This window comes from Ixodes scapularis, unplaced genomic scaffold (assembly GCF_016920785.2).
Source record: "Ixodes scapularis isolate PalLabHiFi unplaced genomic scaffold, ASM1692078v2 PGA_scaffold0__279_contigs__length_252992795, whole genome shotgun sequence".
In the NCBI taxonomy this organism is placed as follows: Eukaryota; Metazoa; Arthropoda; class Arachnida; order Ixodida; family Ixodidae; genus Ixodes; species Ixodes scapularis.
Genome location: NW_024609835.1, coordinates 164,893,636 through 164,911,306, shown reverse-complemented (window position 1 = coordinate 164,911,306; position 17,671 = coordinate 164,893,636). Strand labels below are relative to the sequence as shown.

General features: G+C 51.0%; 1 protein-coding gene across 7 annotated transcripts in view; it reads left to right on the top strand.

The window, feature by feature from the left end:
* LOC8051380 (protein roadkill) overlaps nt 1–17,671 on the top strand; it is a 156,502-nt gene that overhangs the window by 120,989 nt on the left and 17,842 nt on the right. For all 7 annotated transcript variants that reach the window (XM_029968902.4, XM_029968963.4, XM_029969065.4 and 4 more), the window contains one exon: nt 8,745–8,863. In XM_029968902.4, the coding sequence (XP_029824762.1) occupies nt 8,745–8,863 (119 nt within the window). The remainder of the gene's footprint in view (nt 1–8,744; nt 8,864–17,671) is intronic.

The following is a 17,671-nucleotide window of genomic DNA, read 5'->3' as shown; positions in this document are numbered from 1 at the left end:
TGCCCGCACTCTAACAGATCCTAGACTTTTCGCTCGATGCGCTCCGGCACATCCCCGTAACAAAAGGCCCGCAAGAATCCCGTACATATTTCTTTTACGTGCAGCGGGCACGCACTCCCTCCAAGTGCTCTGTCAAACTCGATGCACTAGAAGCGCTAGTGTCCAATGCAGCGCCCCAATTTTCTTCCCCGCAAGTATGCTTCTCCGTCTTCACGCAAATGCCAACCTTCGAGGGCTCAAGGTTGGGACACCTTCCGTGTCGTGGGTGGTTCAGATTTGACGACGCGCCTCGCGTGCGACACTTGACGATGCAGAATGGTGAGAAGTTGTCGGTGCGGGAACGGTTGGGGTTCGCGTAACTAAATCGATAAACAGCAAATAGTGTTCGAGCTGACTTCGCAGAATCACTTCTTCTCGTCCAACTTGTTTGCGCTCGGAGACTCACCAAATGGCCGTAGAAACACATGCATGGAGCATGTTTTGAACACAGAATAACATGTATAGAACACGTATTGTACATGTTCAATACACGTTCAGCATGTGTCGTTGAATCACGGCCCCTCCATCGAGGGGCCGTGGTTGAACGATACATGCTGTTATGATTCGTGTATAATTGAACGATACATTCTGTTGGGATTCGTGTATAATTGAACGATACATTCTGTTGATTCGTGTATAATTGAACGATACATTGCTGTTATTATTTAGCACGTTCAATACATGTATTAAACGCACAATAACATGTATTGAACACAAGTGGCAGTGTTAAAAACTGCTCAAATCGCAAAAAAAAAAAAAAATGATTCGAAGGGAAAAAAAAAACTGTGCTACTTTTATTTACCTTTATTGAAACTTGTACGTTTTGATGAAATAACTGACTTTTCGAGCAAGAAGTCGAGCTTCTTTTTCTTAAATTATTATCACGGTTTTCGAGGTGAAAATGAAGTTAGTGCGACGAAGCCCTCAGCGTTCATCGCACGAAAGACACTGAGACTAACCCGTCGAAAAGGAATGTGATAATCGTGCAGCGAATCTGATTCAAGACACAAAGAAATTGCCGAGTGGAGCACTCGGTGATTCGACGCTGTCTACTGTCTGTCTACTGTCGTGCAGCTGTCGTGGTGATGAAACGAGCGGTTTCGCTTGCACGCACTTTTCCGTGCTGCTGCTCACACGTGCCTCACCCGGCGGCGACGGCCTCGCCTTCGGAGGTTCACGTGGCCCATTGTGACGATTGTTGACGCGGGCCTCCGTCTTCCGACGTAAGCACTTGCGCCTTGGGCCAAGCCGCGGGCTCCGGGCATTTCGGGAAAAATGGGGGCTCGCGAAGGGTCTGAGGTCCGACCTTGCGTCTTTCTTCTTGGAGACCCTCGGTTACGAAAGCTCGCGAGTAAACTCCAACTTCTTGACTCAAAAGTCGCGTGGGGATTGTTCAGTGATTGGAGCCGAGCAGGCTGGTGAACTTTCGAGACACTGGCCCCACCGAGCTTTTTTTGACGCACGCGTGATGACGGCGCCCTATGGAGGAGCGGCATGGCTGCAGTGTACGAGCCGTCTCGTGCTCGGCAGGCGCAGAGATTCGGCGAGGTTGTCGTATACGTGCGGGAAGGCTTCCCTCTGCGCATTGCGGCCTCGGACTGGTGAGATCGCTCCATCGCCTAAATGAATTTGAGGCGTTTCGGAAATTCCCCCGCGCTCCTCGGGAGTAGCTGGGACTCGGGATTTCGCCAAGTTGTGTAGTAAACTCTTGTTTGCGGTTTGCGGAGCTCATAGCCGCGTTTGGGGTTAAACGTGAAATTGGTTCGATGACGGATATTACATCGGAGTCTTTCCTTTTGACGTACAGGTACGTCTTTCTCCGCGCTCGGAAGGTGTGTGCAAAGCTGGGAGGTCGATGTCACGAAAAGTTGGTCACGGAAGTGTGACGTCACGCAGATCGCCGCCCGCTGCCGAGAAACCGGGCAGTGCAGACGCGCGCCCTTTCTTGTTCGCTTCAACGTGACGCGCTGCTGTCTGATTGCAACGGCGATCGATAGACGCCGCTCCGGCAGCCGGGGTTCCGCGCGCTACTCTCTCGCGCTACTCGGCGGAGCGTTAAAAAACAATCGACGCAGTTTCGCATATGCGGCTCGGAGATGGCAGCGCGGGGGGCTGCACCTTCGCCTCTGCCGGACTCTGAGCCAGGGGCATTCGCTTCTGGCGCACCCGACATCGTCATGCGGCAGGAGCCCCTGGGCGTTTCTTCAGCTGCTGCCGTAGTTCTACGGAAATCTAGGCAGCCTTGTAAACCTATGCACCGATGCTTTTTTTTTTTTTCTCTCGCGAGTTTAGGAAAATCATTTGTCCAGTAGACGGTTGAAGCCTGCGGCATACATTGGCATTTATTTGTTCGTTCCTTTAGGTCGTGTCTAAGCGGATCCCGTCACTTGACTTTCGGTCCTCCACGTGTTCCGAGCATAAACAAACTCCGCGGCACCTCACGACAGATGTCAGGACGCCAGGTCTTCGTATATCGTTCGCACACGCGCGCGCACCCACACGACTCTATTTTCGTTTGTTTCTCGTAAATAGTCTGCAAAGACCGACTCCGCTCATCTCGAAGTTGGCAGTGCGGTGGAAGCTACGTGCTCGTCGGACCAATCACGGGTCTCGTCACGTGATGACGGTCCTCCTGCGTGCAGAGAGTCGGGCGATAAAAAGGGCGCGTCCGATTGGCCCGGAAAGGACGCCTAGCTCTCAGCGCACTGCAGGGGCGAGCAGAGCGACCTGTCCTGCCAGCGGGCGGCAAGACGGCGTGCCGTGCAGCGGGCGCCCTGCCAGCCTGGCCGAAAAACGCGTCCTTGAACCGAGCTCGGTCGAGGGGTGGTGCCTCGTGGCGCCCCCCTCGGGGCCCCGCAAGCAACACTGGCCTTTCGCGTCGTTCCCACGCGACCCTGGTCCCCCCAGTGGGCCCGAAGTCGTCCTTGGAGGGGTGGGCCCCCTCCGGGCGTCGGGGATCGACGTGCGCGCACTGGGACGACTCCGATGATCGGAATTGGTGGCCGAGTGGGCTAAAGCGCGTCTCAGCTCGGAGCGTGGAGCGAAAGCTTGCGCTGCAGAACCTCCAGGGTTCGATCCCCACCCACTGCCCCTTTTCGATCTGGATGAGTTTCGTACGGGGCACGCGTTCGTGTAATCACTACTGAGTGGTGCACGTTAAAGACCCCACGTTAGCAGTTGTACTGCACTGGCTAAATTTCTCGACGACGGCTAAGAGACGAGTCACGGTTTGAGGTGTATTAGCGCCGAGGCTGTCTGAACATACAAGCAACAATTTTGTATCGGAATACGAGACAGCTCCCAGCCAGCCAATCGGAGCGGTCGTGTGACTCGTTTCATCACTCTGATTGGCTCACGACGGCCGTAGCTTTCGTCTTTCGCCAGTTACGCTGAAACTGCCTCGTTGAGTGAGCCGCCGAAGTTCACATGCAGGGTGTGGATGCATCTTCGCTTACTCCGATAATGGGCGAGCCCTCGGTGTGCTCTGTTTACAATCGACGGAGCGGGCGGCTTTAGAGGGAAACCTCCGGAGAGATTGACACGCCCGCCGTCGGAAGACTGTCGGTGTCAAGGGACCCGTGACCTTGGCAGGGCGTTTGTCGCCCGATGTTTTGCGCGGCGTTCTTGGAGGCAGATACGGCGTCGTGCAGCCGGACGCGGCGCGCGGTCACTGCACGCGCGGCACTTGACATGCACGCGCGGCACTTGACGTCAGTCGTGCGTGTCGTGTCGGTCGCAGCAGCAGCAGCAGTGGTGAACCTGGCTGCGGTGCACTGCAAGCGCGACCTGGCACGAGTCGCGCCCGTCGGCGTTTTAGCGGGATGTATCGGTTATCGGAAGATACGCGGCAATTCGCGTGTCTTTCGAAGCGGTAGCGCTGACTGTAGAACGGGGCAAAACACTTACCTTGGAAAGGGCCACAGCTCTTGTGGGAATACGCGCACACTTGTTTACAGACGGAAAGCGAGTCTTTGAACGTGTTTCTTTCGGCTCCATTTTGGTGTCTCGCTTGCTTGGAGCGCGCTATTTTTCAAATGGTAGCGCACGAGAGAATACGGACGACTCCGGTGAGCTTTGCATGCCCTAAAAATCCCGAAAGCAAACAACGACACAAAAGTCTAAAAAAAAAAAAAAAAACAAAAAAAAAACGTAGTGGCGTGTAAAAAAAGAAAAAGTATATTTAGGTAGTTTAATTTAGTTATAAGTACTCCGGGGCTGCGGTGTGCCAGACGCCTGACGTTTGTTTCGTACGTCACTCCCCAAACATCACCCTTTTGTACAGCAGGAAACCCTTAACTCCCAATCCGTAAAGTCCGTTCGTCCGTGCTGCATTTCCCGCTAAATTTAGCGGCGAGATTTTTTGTCACGTGACCTGTACACCAATTCCTTGTCTTCCCTAAATTTAGCGGGAAACTTGACGTCACGTGACCTGGCGTTACGAGAAGTATAGACCACTTCAATTTTCCCGCTAGATTTAGCGGGAAAATTGACATCACGCGACCTGACGTCACGTGCCTTGTACAGCAGTTTAGTTTCCCCGATAAATCTAACAAAAAAATTTGACGTCACGCGAAAAAAAAAAAAGAAATATGTATATATTATATACTATATAGATTTTTTTTTCTACCCCAAAACTACCGTTTAATGTATTCTGAAGAAATTGAAATAATCGCTCCTTAAATACTGTAATTTCTGCATTATAACAGTTGACAGCAAATAAAGTTGACATCGAATAAAATTTGCTGTCAACTTTTCTTTAAATATTTTTTCAGACATTTCCGGAAATGTTTCTAAGAACATTGATGTCTTTTGTCCCAGGAGTTACCGGAATGTTCCGGTATACGTATGTCTACTACAGCTGCGAGTGGTTTTCTAAATCTAGATGCCACTTGTGCGTCGTCATTAGGGCCGCCGCCTCGGGTCTGCAGGATGCCCTCATGTCGTATGGCTCGAAACGAGTTCCTCGACGAGAGCGATACATCTCTGTCCCTCGTTCGCGCCTCGCTGTTCCTTTTTGGCGAGCAAATGTTGTCCGCTCGACCGTTCTTCGAACGGATGTAGGTCAACCGCGCCGAGGAAGGGCCATTTTTCGTAGATGTGCGCGCGTACATACGCGACACAAACTGTCAAGTGTTTTGGGTCGAGACAGGTCAGGCCCGGTCGCTCTGGGGGCAGCGGGGAAGAGGCGAGGACACGAATCAAATGCGCGTAAACACGGGGCCGAAGAGGAACCGCAGAGCGGGAACAACTCCCGAGGGGGGGAGATTGGGGAAGGGCGATCGCGGAGGGGAGCGAAGAATGCTCTCTTGGCGTCGAAGGCCGTTGCTCCCATTGTATCCCGTCGCCTTCCGTTTGTCCGTCTGCTCGCCTTTTTTTTTTTTTTATGTTATGTTGATTTGACGCGTTGGCTGGCTCCTCGCCAGTTTCTTCTGCCGGTCGGACGGCAGAACGGCGGACAAGTCGGGGACGTGAGACGCACAATCCCGCTTCCAAATCGTTATTTTTTCTTCTTCCGTTTCCCTTAGGGTGAGGAAACACGAAAAACTGGGTCAGACTCTGAATAGGCCGTCCCTTACTCTACCGTCTTTTAACGCGGGGTTTTAACCCCCCCCCCTCCTCTCATAATGCTCGCTTTTTGATCACCTGAAAGAGGGAACCCTATCAGTACCCTCGCCCCCTCTCCCCAATATTGTGATACTTATGTATATATGCCTTTTATATATATATATATTTTTTTTTTTTTTTTGGAGTGATGTCTTTTATTCGAATGTTTTTCGTTCGCCGTTTGTGAGAGATTGGCGTGCTCCCCTTGCGTACCTTTTTATGTGACCGTGGGATGTGGCTTTCTTTGTCCCAAATTTTCTTTTTATTATTATTGTTATTATTTGCGATATTTTCTTTGAAACCCGTTTCAAGTACTAAACGCAAAAGTTAAACTGGGACGAGGTCGCTGGTGCGTGCCGATGTTGTGCTTTCGTCGACAAATTGGAGGTTGGGGTGGGGGCAGCTACTCCTCGCGTCACGTGACCCGAGGTTCTGATCCGGAGCATTCGAATAGTATCTGTGCGCGGCGCGACCGGTTCCGAAGGCCGACCTTGCCGACTCGGCGTGCACCCCCTCCGGGGTTCGGGCCGCGCTTCGATCAGACCGGTGCCGTCCACGGTCGCGTCCTGGTCGGTCCGTGTGCGGGTCTGGGAGGCGGCGGCGCTGCGTCGTGGTCGTCGCACTCGGGAGAGGAACGCGGAGGGTGCTTAGCCAGGTTGCCGGAGCGACGGGGGCGGGGTGCCGTCGGCGCGGAAGCTCTCCGTTGACAGGCAAGTGACGCCGTGCGTGTCCATCTGTGAGCTGAGCCCTGCAACACCCTCCAGCCCACTCTACGATCCGAGGGATTCAGTCGAACAGCGCCAAATGCGCATTTTCACGCCTGAAGTAGGAGAGTGATGAATATTATAGTCGACATGCTTATTGCGCTTCGTGTTTAGTTTATAAATGTATGCTTTCTTGATGTCGTTTTTTTCTCTCTCTTTCTCAGTTTTGTCATATGATGTATGACCTGTGTCATCGGTCTTCTTTTTTCTCTTATATTTTTTTTGCGTATTTTTACCTCGCCTACTGAAATATTCTCCCGAGACTGGCAGCATTCCTAAATAAATAAGGCACCGAGCGCAAGCTACAGCCCCTCCTATTGGCCGAGTCCCACTAGATCGACGAACAGAAACCACCGACAGGCCGCGAGCGCGCGAAGCTATCGTTGACAGGCGTGCAATCACTCCCGCTTTCTTCCCGACCACCGAGACACTGCGAGCTTGCCAAAGGCACCTTCGCGTGCATGCCGCCCGTCCTTGCGGCTTGTCGGTGTCGGTTGTTTGTTTGTTGCTCTAGTGGGACTCGGTCGTAATTGGTGCATCTACCACCACCATCCGTGGCCCCCTTGTGCATTAGGCGCTCGCTTTCCTCAAACAATCAACGGGCAAAAAAAAAAAAAAAAAAAAAGTTGCCCAACAGAATTGCGTGCAGCGTGTCTCGGGAACCAACGTTGACAACGTTTCGATAGCGGTTGTCGCAATCGCTGGCGAAACGCGTTCGAGCACAATGCATGTTGGTCGACAATCGTCATACTCGGATGTCGCAGTTTTTTGCGGGCCGGCGCGAAACATCTCTGCAACCTCGGATGATGAACGAGTGAGCACGCCACGCGTTGTCCCGACCGTTTTGCCCGAATGCGTGTGTCGCCTATGACATCGTTCGTGTGAAAGCACCAAAGCGTGTGCACTGCAACCTGTTCCACGCTGTCGACAGCCGATTTTCCGTTCTTTCTTGCGTCTGTGTGTCGATGCGTTTCGTCATTCGCGCTCGTCTGTAACCTTGCTGTTGAAAGTCAACTGTCGTCGCCAAGTTCTGTCTTTTTGTGCGATTTTCTCGGCCTGGACACGGCGGGCGTATAGCAACTGTCACGAGAACACGTTGCTGGCTCTGCCCGTGCGTATATATCGGGCACGGTGCGCCCGTCTAGTTGCCACTGGCATAGCCTCCTCTATACACGCACATGCTGGCAGTTCGACGACGCAGCCATAGAGTGCCCGGTCGCAGATTTGGAGCGCGAGGATCTGGTGGCACAGAGCATCAAAGCGCCATTTCTCGGGGAAGCTGGACCTCAGCGCACAGCTTTTGCTTCGGCGAAGACCCGAAACACACTTATTCTCCTGGGAGAAGTGTGTTTCGGCGTCTCGCCGCAGCGGGGCACTAGTCACGTGGCTCTCCTCTCATCCGTTGTCTGCCACTCCGCTTTTCTCATTTCGGCGGCCGCATCTCGTGGTGATCAACAGGCTTTGTCAGTATAGAGAAGGCTATTCCGCTGGCAAACGGTGGGCGTGAATGAGATGTTTTAAAATAATAATCATATCTTTTTTTTTTTCTTTTTGGTTTCAGTGTTAAGCCCCTGTTTTTTTCAGGCACCTATAAATGGCCTTCAGTGCGAACTCGTCTGAAGTATCGGCAGTTCGTGATCTCGACGCTGCACGTGTGCACCGGCGTGCACTGGTTCCTCGATTCTTTCAAAGAGTCCATTTAAGGGCCTTGAATAGCCTTGTTACACGGGCACACTTAACTGCAGTTACGCTAAGCCACAGTTAGCGCACAATATTTGCCGACGACATTCTGCGGCTACGCACACAAAACTATGGGCGAACGTGCGTTTGAGCATTCTGATCATCCATCGAAGCAGTGCACGCGCGCTCTTCAGTTCTTATGGAATAGCTGTTTGAGAGTATAGTGCGGTATCTGTGGCGCCGCGTAACGGCAGTTAAGCTGAGTTAACCGCAGTTAAGTGCGCCCGTGTAATAGGGGTATAAAGGTGCCCATAACCTATAGCTTCCACGGTGCTGCAGCCCCGCACTACTGCGAGACCAAGTGGCTTCGTCTTGCGTCTCATGCGTCCTCTAGCAAAGAAGCCAATGGAAGCCACGCGCGGAGTAAAAGAAGCGAAAGCGTCTCACGAAAGTAATCTTACGTCGCCACAAAAACGCAAAAAAACAAACAAAAAAAAACGTCATTGCACATTAGTTAAATTCGATAATGTGACGACTTGCACACTCACGTGCCTACCACGTGTGGTTTGCTCGCAACAATGTGTGGCGCTTCTTTTTTTTTTTTTTTTTTTTACGGAATTTTTGCTTATACGGCGTCGCTCTCCCTTGTCTTTCCAGCTGCGCGCGGTGAGGTGTTGCCCGAGTCATCGAGCAGCATGGCCATTCCGCGACTGCCCACGCCGCCCCCGCAGAGTGAGGTCAACACGCCCGTGGCCGAGAGCTGGTGCTACACTCAGGTGAGCAGCCCGTGGACACCCCGTCGGCCGAGATCTCGGCTTACACCCGAAAGATCCGATCCAAACCTTCGTCCCTCGCGGCAGAGCGCTTCGTTGGCTTGGCACGCAAAGCACCCGAATTTCACTCCTCCCTTCCAGCCCCGACTTGTTGCTCTTCCGACTTCTTGAAACGCTGTCAGCTGTGCCTCAGTGTTCCGGCTAGTCACTGTAGCTGGGTCTTTACGGTGGCGCCCTCTCGTGGTTTCCGGCGGTGGCGTCACGAGTTGCGATCCTGGCTACTTGACATTTCCAAACTACAAGCTCGAGTGTGTGTGTAACAAGTGCGACAGAAGCTCTGAGTCGTCGCATTCTTACACCCGTCATCACAGTTGGCAGTCTTGCTCCTATTTCCGTCGGCGGAAACAGAGGTAGTCCAGATAAAGACGCCGTAGTGACCGTTTCGCCAGTCGTCTATGCCGACCACAGCGACGCTTTTGGTCGCGCACGTCGCTGTCACAGACAGGACGAGGACGGCACGTCTTTTGGAATGCCGCCAGCACCTTGCCTTCCGTCGTGCTTCGGCCTGCCCGTGCACACGCGAGGCTCCCGAGACTCGTTGTCGAACGCATGGAGTCGGGACAACTGAAACACCTCGGTCGCATCTCGCCGTATACGGAGCCTGCAGATATCGCCATTGGTCGGTACTGACGGTTACTTCTACTTACTGCCTTCTTTGAACTGCAACTTTTGCGGTGTGAAACTGACGGCGAGAACCGAACGCTCCCGCCCCGTAAGATACTGGCATGGCCGCGAGTGACATCACCTGCAATCTGTGGGAGAAGCGAACACGTGAACACTGCAGGGCTTGCCTCTACAGCTAGAGCGTCGAGGGTAGGCTGTACGTCTTATTAAAGGGGTCATGAAACGATTTTCCTACTTCTTCCTCCTTAGCTTTAATCCTCAACTCAAATGCGAATTGTGAAATCTCGTCGTCGTGACACTCTTCGGCACCGGTGCGGTGACTCTTAGCTTCCACCGTGCTGTTTATGCAAACCATAGAACTTGTCAATCACCAGGGACGATAAGTTCCGTCAGGGCACTTATTAGCCACGAACGCCAATCCGAATATTCGTCGACGGATTGATTGTTGACGAGCGCATACGTCCGAGTGACGCAGTTCTCGTGTCCAATGCGTGAGCTGGGCTCTGCTGACGTCAGGTTGGCACCGCTAACGCGCTTTTGGAACCACGGATGTATCATAGTGAAAAGGCGGAGAGCTTTCGAAGGAAAGAAGGTACAACGTAATCCTCTATATTTCCAGATGTTCGCACGGAAAAGCTGGCTTTTGACTGTCTACCCTCTCTCTTTTGGCCAACTAAACGATATGCGATCAGTAAAGTCGCAATTTAAAAGAATTTATCCCAGCCCCAAATTTGTTTCATGGCCCCTTTAACTGGGAAATTATGTAGACCCGCTGTTTCTGGTCCGCGTTAGTTCGCTCGGTGAGCAGCTGCTCTGTTACAAAAACGCTAATTCGTGCGTTCAGTTTTTTTTTATCTTGCAGGTTAGATTGTATGGTCGCTAAAGGGAGTTTGGCGTTCGACTAAAAACTAGAACTGTGCACGAATTAAAAAAAAAATGTTGACATATTAATCGGTGACCTTCAGTCGGTTAATTAATTGCTCTAATGTGGAGGAAGGATGATATAACTGAACATGTATCACGAATTTACAAATATAACTTCGGGGGACACGATCGACCTTTTACCCGAGGAGCATGCTGGGAGTGTAGTTCCGCGCCCTGCGCGTGCTTGTTGACAGCAGCAGGTGTTCTGGTGCCAGAATCAAAAATAAATCGCAGTTTTAGATCCAAAGACGAAGCTATGACATTGGGTTCGAAAACACGCGATGAAGGTCGTCAATACCTACAGTTTACTTATACTTTTTTTTTATACATAATTTACGTTTATAGTTTTTTTTATATCATCACCAACTACTAGGGCTCTTTCTCCTCCATAACCACATTTTTAGTAGTCCATGCGTGTGGAGCACCACAGACGTAGATATTTCTGCGCCATAAACCCACTATCGGTGCCCATAGTAACGAGACGCGACCGTATTGGAAAGAATGTCCTCAGGCACGCCCGCTTTGCGCGCTCTTTCTCTCTTTAGATGGAACGGTTGGACACATACTGCTGGGCCTTCTGTTTCGGGCGGCTACATCCGCCACCGATTTCAAACTCCCCGCAGCTAATGCGTCTACTGGAAGCGACTCGATTTTCGTGGGCTACATATTCCGCGCATGTTGCGAAGTGCGAGTTTCGGGAATGTTTGGCGGGCCCAGCCAGTGGCGTAGGCGGAGGAAACGTTTCGGGGTTCCCAACCTCGTTGGGGGTTCCACCTTTGACGCCCAACTGCATAGCCGTCCCCCCCACCAAAATTGCTGGCTACGCATGACGCGATATTCGCGAAAACTTTTCGTTTAGATATACAAAAAAAGAAGAGAAAAAAATAAGCTTTTTTATATGTGTTTAATTAGTCGGATAATGTCTTAATTCGATCCATTTTCCAAGTGTTTCGATTTCGCTATCGATTTTGGGTCCAGTGCCTTCATGCAGATATTTTGCTCTTGCTCTGTCTAATATTGGGAAGTAGCCCGGGCCACCTTGTGGAGGGCATCACGAACGGACAAAACGCAATAACAACAAGAAGAAGAAGAAAAACATCGCTAAGTCGGAATATATATGTTTTCGTTCGCGGTTTAAAGATAAATTCTTGGGTTTTGAGCTGCCCATAGACCTCAGCTTGGTTCTGGGCTTCGGCTCGGGAGGTTGAATTCTAGCGCGAGGTGGAAAGAAGAGGCGTCTGTGCAGTTCAGCCGGTCACCGTCTTCTCATGGGTCTTCGCTGCCTCCCCGACGAAGCGAAGAGGGTCTCCAGTTCACTCGGGGTGTCACAAAAGAGCCCCTCGAAAGCCCCGGTAGGGACGTGCGATGGCGGGGGACACAAAAGAGCGCGCATTGGGGGCGGGAGAGGTCGAAAATGCGGGTCGGGGAGAGGGGGGTACAGAGGGCGAGGGATGAAGTATTTGTGTAAAGCTCGCAGGGAGGTCGGTCGTCAAGCTGGCGGACTCGGATGGCTACGCGGACATTTTGGACGCGGAGATAGGAAGTTTTCCACGGTTACCCGAGAAATCGTGGCTAGGTGGCGCTAGCCGCCGCCCGATTAAAAGGGTTCAGCCGTATTTATCCATTCATCCATCCGTTGTAAGCAGCCACCGTGGTAGTACACCAAAACTAGTGATAGGTAGGGGTGTCGCGAACCGGCCGAGGTTCGAGTTCGACCAGGTTCGACTTTTTTTAACTTTTCGTGGAAATTCCGACGAACCTTGTATTGAGGTTCGACTCGTGTGCGCATGCGCGACAGGCTGGCCAGTTGGCTTCGGATTGGATGGTAATGGCTAAGGGATGAGTTAAGGGCACCGCTGATTGGTTATTTCAGTTAATACAGCACAAAAAATTAAGCTATTAACGTCTTCAGTGATTAGAATTGGTTTCTTTTAATTCCAACTGTTCATAAAATAAAATAACCCTTTGCATAAAATAAATTCTCCAAACCTAGACATGCGTGTATCAAGGTCTGGCCACACTGTCCGCAAAGTCGAACCGGTCGAATCTGGTGAAAAGTTCGAAGGTTCGTCGAACCGGTTCGACCCAGTCGAACCCGAAAAGTTCGACCTAAAAATCCGGTTCGACAAAACTTCGCGACACCCGTTGTGATAGGACGAATCTTTATCCGAACCGAGATTCGGAAAGAATCGGAGCGTTGCCATGGTTGCTAGAACACGTTGGGAGTGTTTCAACTTTTCGGGATATTAAATTCACTAAATTCTACAAAATGCACAAAATAATGTTGTAATATAATATCATAGTAATAAATAAAATGTTCCACTTTGTTTATATTTTTTTTTTTTTTTTTTTTCCGAGAACGGTAGCCAGACCGCGCGGGAAAATTGGTTTCGGTTTCGGATTACGACCAAAATAGGCATGTTGGTGCACGTGGAAATACAAGCGCATGTTTTCATGGCCGCGAGAGATCGATGCCGTACGTGCTGTCTGGTACAGACACATTTCGTGCCTATAATTACGGTCATAGTGGCACACACCCCACAAGTATGTTCGATTCGATTCTCTCCAACGTGTGTCCACTGAGGTATTGCAATTGGAACACGGGAAACAATCTGAAACTTCTTGCGCCGTACGATTACAGTCTCCTGTAGTGCATTTGCACCTTTCTGGTTAATGATATCCGATTTAGTTCTAGTAACGTTTCACGGCCGACGTGCTGCCGAGAACGGATAAGCGACAGCGCGAATCAGCGACGTTTTTTCTCGCAACCGGTGCCGGTAGGCAGTCGAAGTTGTGACGAGCAACATCTCGCTCTCGCGCCTTACAAGTACAGACGTACGCAACTCTAGAGAAGGAGAGGAATCATTTCCTTGCCCGAATATATTTAGTGTGCGTTGAGCCACATTATGTATAATACACAGCGTTTCGCTGCATTTTACCGATCAGCGATAAACCGCGCAGAAACCGAGACCGTGCATTGGTTAGGCCTACGTCAACCCCACCTACTTTTACACCGGCCCTGTTTAAAGAAACAGGCCAGGGTTTAGAATGATAGTACAGTGCATACCATACGTTGAAATATACAAGACGAAATTTGGTTATACGCAGTAACAGTACCTTAAAAAAAACAACACAACTGACCGCATTCGCGTGGTTTACGACAAGTTTCACGCTGCCGTCTGCAACCAGCGACGAATCTGACGGATCTCCGAATCTGCCGAATATTCGTCGCGGGAAGTTCGGAAATTTCCGAATCTGTCCGAATCCGAATCCCCGGCGATTGGTCCCATCACTAGCCATAACCGTGGCGACGGCCAGTCGGTCGCACTGAAACGCGAATGCGTGAGCGAGGCACATTGTTGCGATCATCGATACTGGAATGAGACTGCGATCAGGTGCGCTTACAGCGATTCTTGAGGGTCAAGAGGGAGTTTTCGTAGATTGTTTTCGCCGTCCCGCAACGCTCTCCGCCACGATTCCCGGAACTCTATACATGCCTTGCACCTACGTCACATGATGACGTCGAACACCGGTATCCACCGTGCTGGTGGTTGGCTCGGCGGCCTTTCGCAGCGACAGCAATGGTAAACTGCTAGCCGCGCTCGGCTGTAGCAGTTACCCCGTATCCCGACGATCGTTTCGTCGACATGCCCCGCGAGACAGAGTAGCCGTCAAGTTAGAAAAACTACGAGCGGCACAAAAGGGATTCGGCCGCCGATTACCGGGTTTGCGGGACTCATTTCATAGCGCTGAGCGACGGCACTGTTGAGACGTTGCCTCCTCTTTTACTACCTTCTGTTGTGTTCTCTTTCTGCCCCAGTCTCAGGTTTACAATCATGTTCAACTTACACCAGCTCGCCTGCACTCTGACTATTTTTTTTATTTTTCAACCGTTGTTTACGTTCGTGCACGCCTTTGCATCGGCTTTTGCCCGTTCATTGCGTAGTTTGCCTTTGCCTTTCGTTACATAACGCTGTTTCCACGCTTCGAGCGCACCTTCGGGGCTCCCGGCCGAGTTCGGGCGATTGTCGCGCCGCGAGCCCGGCCAGACGGCGATCGGTCGCGGCGGCGGCCCCCGCGTGTGCGCCGAGACGACGACGCCGCCGGGGCATCGGTGTGTGCTGTCCGCGAAAGTATGCGTGCGAGCCGGTTATGAAGCATCCTAATATAAACCCCGAGACAATGAGTGTTGTCTTGTCCATTATTTGATTTACCCTTGTCTCATTGTTTAGATTATGACGGTAACCTTCCGTTGTTTAACAGGATTTCCCAGAATCGTAAAAAAAATTTATACAAGCGACTCCTAGAGCGCTCGTCAAAAAAAGTTTTTTTTTTTTTCTTTTTATCGAACGTTTTTGCTCGTAGCGCAATCGTACCAATGGCGAAAACTTCCGCACGCACTGGCTAAACGTCATCATCGTAAGCTGGGCGCGTTTTTCCAAGTTCACACGTGACACAATGAGGTAGCTTTGTTGAAAATATGGAGCACGTCAGCGCATGTACAGGCAGATAGCGGCATCCTACGCCTTGGTTAGCGCATCCGCGCGGTGTCAAGTCAACCACCAGTATGGTGCGAGGTCCCGTCTTTCCCTAGCGTGACGTCACTTGCAAGGCGTAGGCGCAGTCGCGGCCTCTTCGTTGTGGAGGGCTTATGCTCGTCATTCCTCGGTTTTCCGAGCGTTCCCGATCGTTCTTGCGCTTTACCAAGAACCACTGAGTCTTGCTAGCGGTTTTTCCCGACCTAGGTGCCCACAGCCCGACGCAGGCTTGCTGCGGTGTAGGCGCCGTCTAAGGACGGACTACATGATTCCTACGTACTGTCGGGTCCACTGTAAACTAAAGATTTTTTTTTTTTTTTGCGTATTTGTTAGTTTTTGAGTGAACTGTTGAAATTGATATTCAAACAGAGCTTCTGGGGATCGCAGGCGCAGAAAAAGGCCGAATCGGATTTCTGGGGCATTTTGATCGTGATAGTATATAAATATCAACCTCAGCGTACGGGAACCAGTGAGGAACTCCGTGGTTCCATAGTTGCAGGACGTACAAACGGGTTCCGCCTCAGATGACGTGCGGTGCTCGTGTCAGCGTTTTTACACGCGTCCCTGGGAAACGACCGTTCCTTTTCCTCTGTCGAGGAGAAAAAAAGAAAACGGGGGGAAACGAGAACCCACGAAAAAAGAAAGAAAAAAAGGCGCGCTTTGAGTCTTTCGGCTTCCTTCTTCGTGTTCCAATGCCGAGAATTTGACCTTGCGAATCAAGGCTGGGGCTCCCGAAATAGGTCAGGCGAACGCAGGCACAGCGTCTTCTTGCCCCGCCGATGCTCTCCTCTGCGTTGCCGTGCCGACGCTGCTGCGGGATTTACTTTCTTTCGGGCTTATTGTGTTCTCGGCTCTTGTCCTGCGGCTTTTTCGATGCCTCCGCTTTCTTTGTGGCTTTCCAGGCTCTTCACATTTCACGCTGGATGTATGGAAAGACACACGTGGTTTCGAAGGACGCGTCTGTTCTCGAGATGCGGTGCCATTGTCTGTGCGTGCCCTTTGATGATCCTCGTGTAAGGGTTTCCTCTAGAAAAACCAACAAACAAAAGAGCTCGTTCATGTTTGAGGTCTCTTTCCGGCTTGCAACGCAAGAATTAAACCGAAGATGGTTTTATACCGTGAACGACTTAAGTTTCGTGAGAACCTCGATTTCGCAGATTTCGCGAATTCCAAAATCTCGTGAACTAATACATCACGTACCAGTGTACCACTCCCAATCGCGAAATTTTGTACACGCGGAATATTCGTGAAACGCACACTTCGCCAAACATCGAGCCCGCGAAAATTAAGTCCTTGACAATAAATCTTTGTAAAGCTCTTTTTTTTTTTTTTTTTTTTTTTTTTTTTTACAGTTAGAGCTGTGCGCGTCAATGTATGACTTGTAGAGAGCCTAAAGTAAGAGTTTGTTCAACTGTTAGATCGGGATACGTGTTTATGGGCGCCATTAAATTGCGAAATTTTGTTGTGGGTTTATGGGGCTACGTGTGGTTTTTCAACGTAAATCCGGTTATAAACAGCCCTGGAGATGCTTGAAGATTATACGCGAAGAATAAAATAACACTTTACTATAGACACCATTTTTGTTCCGAGATGATCAGCATTTTTTTTTTTTTTTTTAAAGCAACATAGTGTGTATAATCTCTACCGCCGCCATTAAATTGCAAACGCTCTTCATGGTTTGAGTTGAACGCACTATTACTTGAGGATCTCCAATGACTCGCTTCGGTTGTTGGACACCTAACGAGAAAGTTGGCGGCGAGATCTACCGCAGCGATTGGCCAGCGGCGCGCTTGACCTTGTCGCCGGCCAATCGCAACGGCCAGAGATCTCGCCGAGTGGTTATAGCGAGTATCAAACTTGAGCCAGTGACAAATGCGCCCTGTGCGCGTACGCTACTGGCTCTCACTTTCCCCCCCCTAATTTCCTTTTACAACTCTTACACACGCACAGTATCGAACTTGGAGCGCCATCGTGCGCTCGAGGCCAGTGCGCACGATGGCGACGATGAGACAGCAGCGTCCGCCCAAACGGCAGAGGGAGGCCGGCAACACATGGCCACATTCGCGTCCCGAGGCCTTTGCATCTTCGTGTGTCTGTGTCCGTGCGGGTCTTCCACGAGGACGACGGCGGCGGAGGAGGGCGTCGTGAAAAACGGTCTTTGGGGTTTCGACGGGAAGGTCGCGGACCTCGGAGCATAAATTCTCACGTGGGGCCCCGCGATGCTCCCCAGACGAGCTTAGGGGGCGTGGGCCCCTCGATATCACTTCCCTTCCTTCCTTCCATACTTTCATACTTTTTTTTTTTTTTTTTTGCCTAGTATTTTTTTTTATTTTTTTGCCTAGATTTTTTTTTTTCTAGAAAAAAGAAAGGGGGGATGGGTGAGTGTACTGCCCCGCTGTTTCTATGTGGCAACTCCCCTCCAGCTGTTATGGTGGGGCACCAGGGACCTCCAACTATAAATCTGTCTTCATCCAGCCTGTTTGGCCCATGGAGGTGCTGGCTATTGTGCCTCCTTTTATCTGGTCCTTGTTTCTCTTTGTCTTTCCTCTCACAGGCACATGCTCAAACACACACAACAGCAGCTTCCCTGCTTGGGGGTCTCTCTCAAAGTCATGGTTGCTTTGGATTTGGCCTCTCTGGTTCAGTAAAGCGGGAAGTTGGAGAT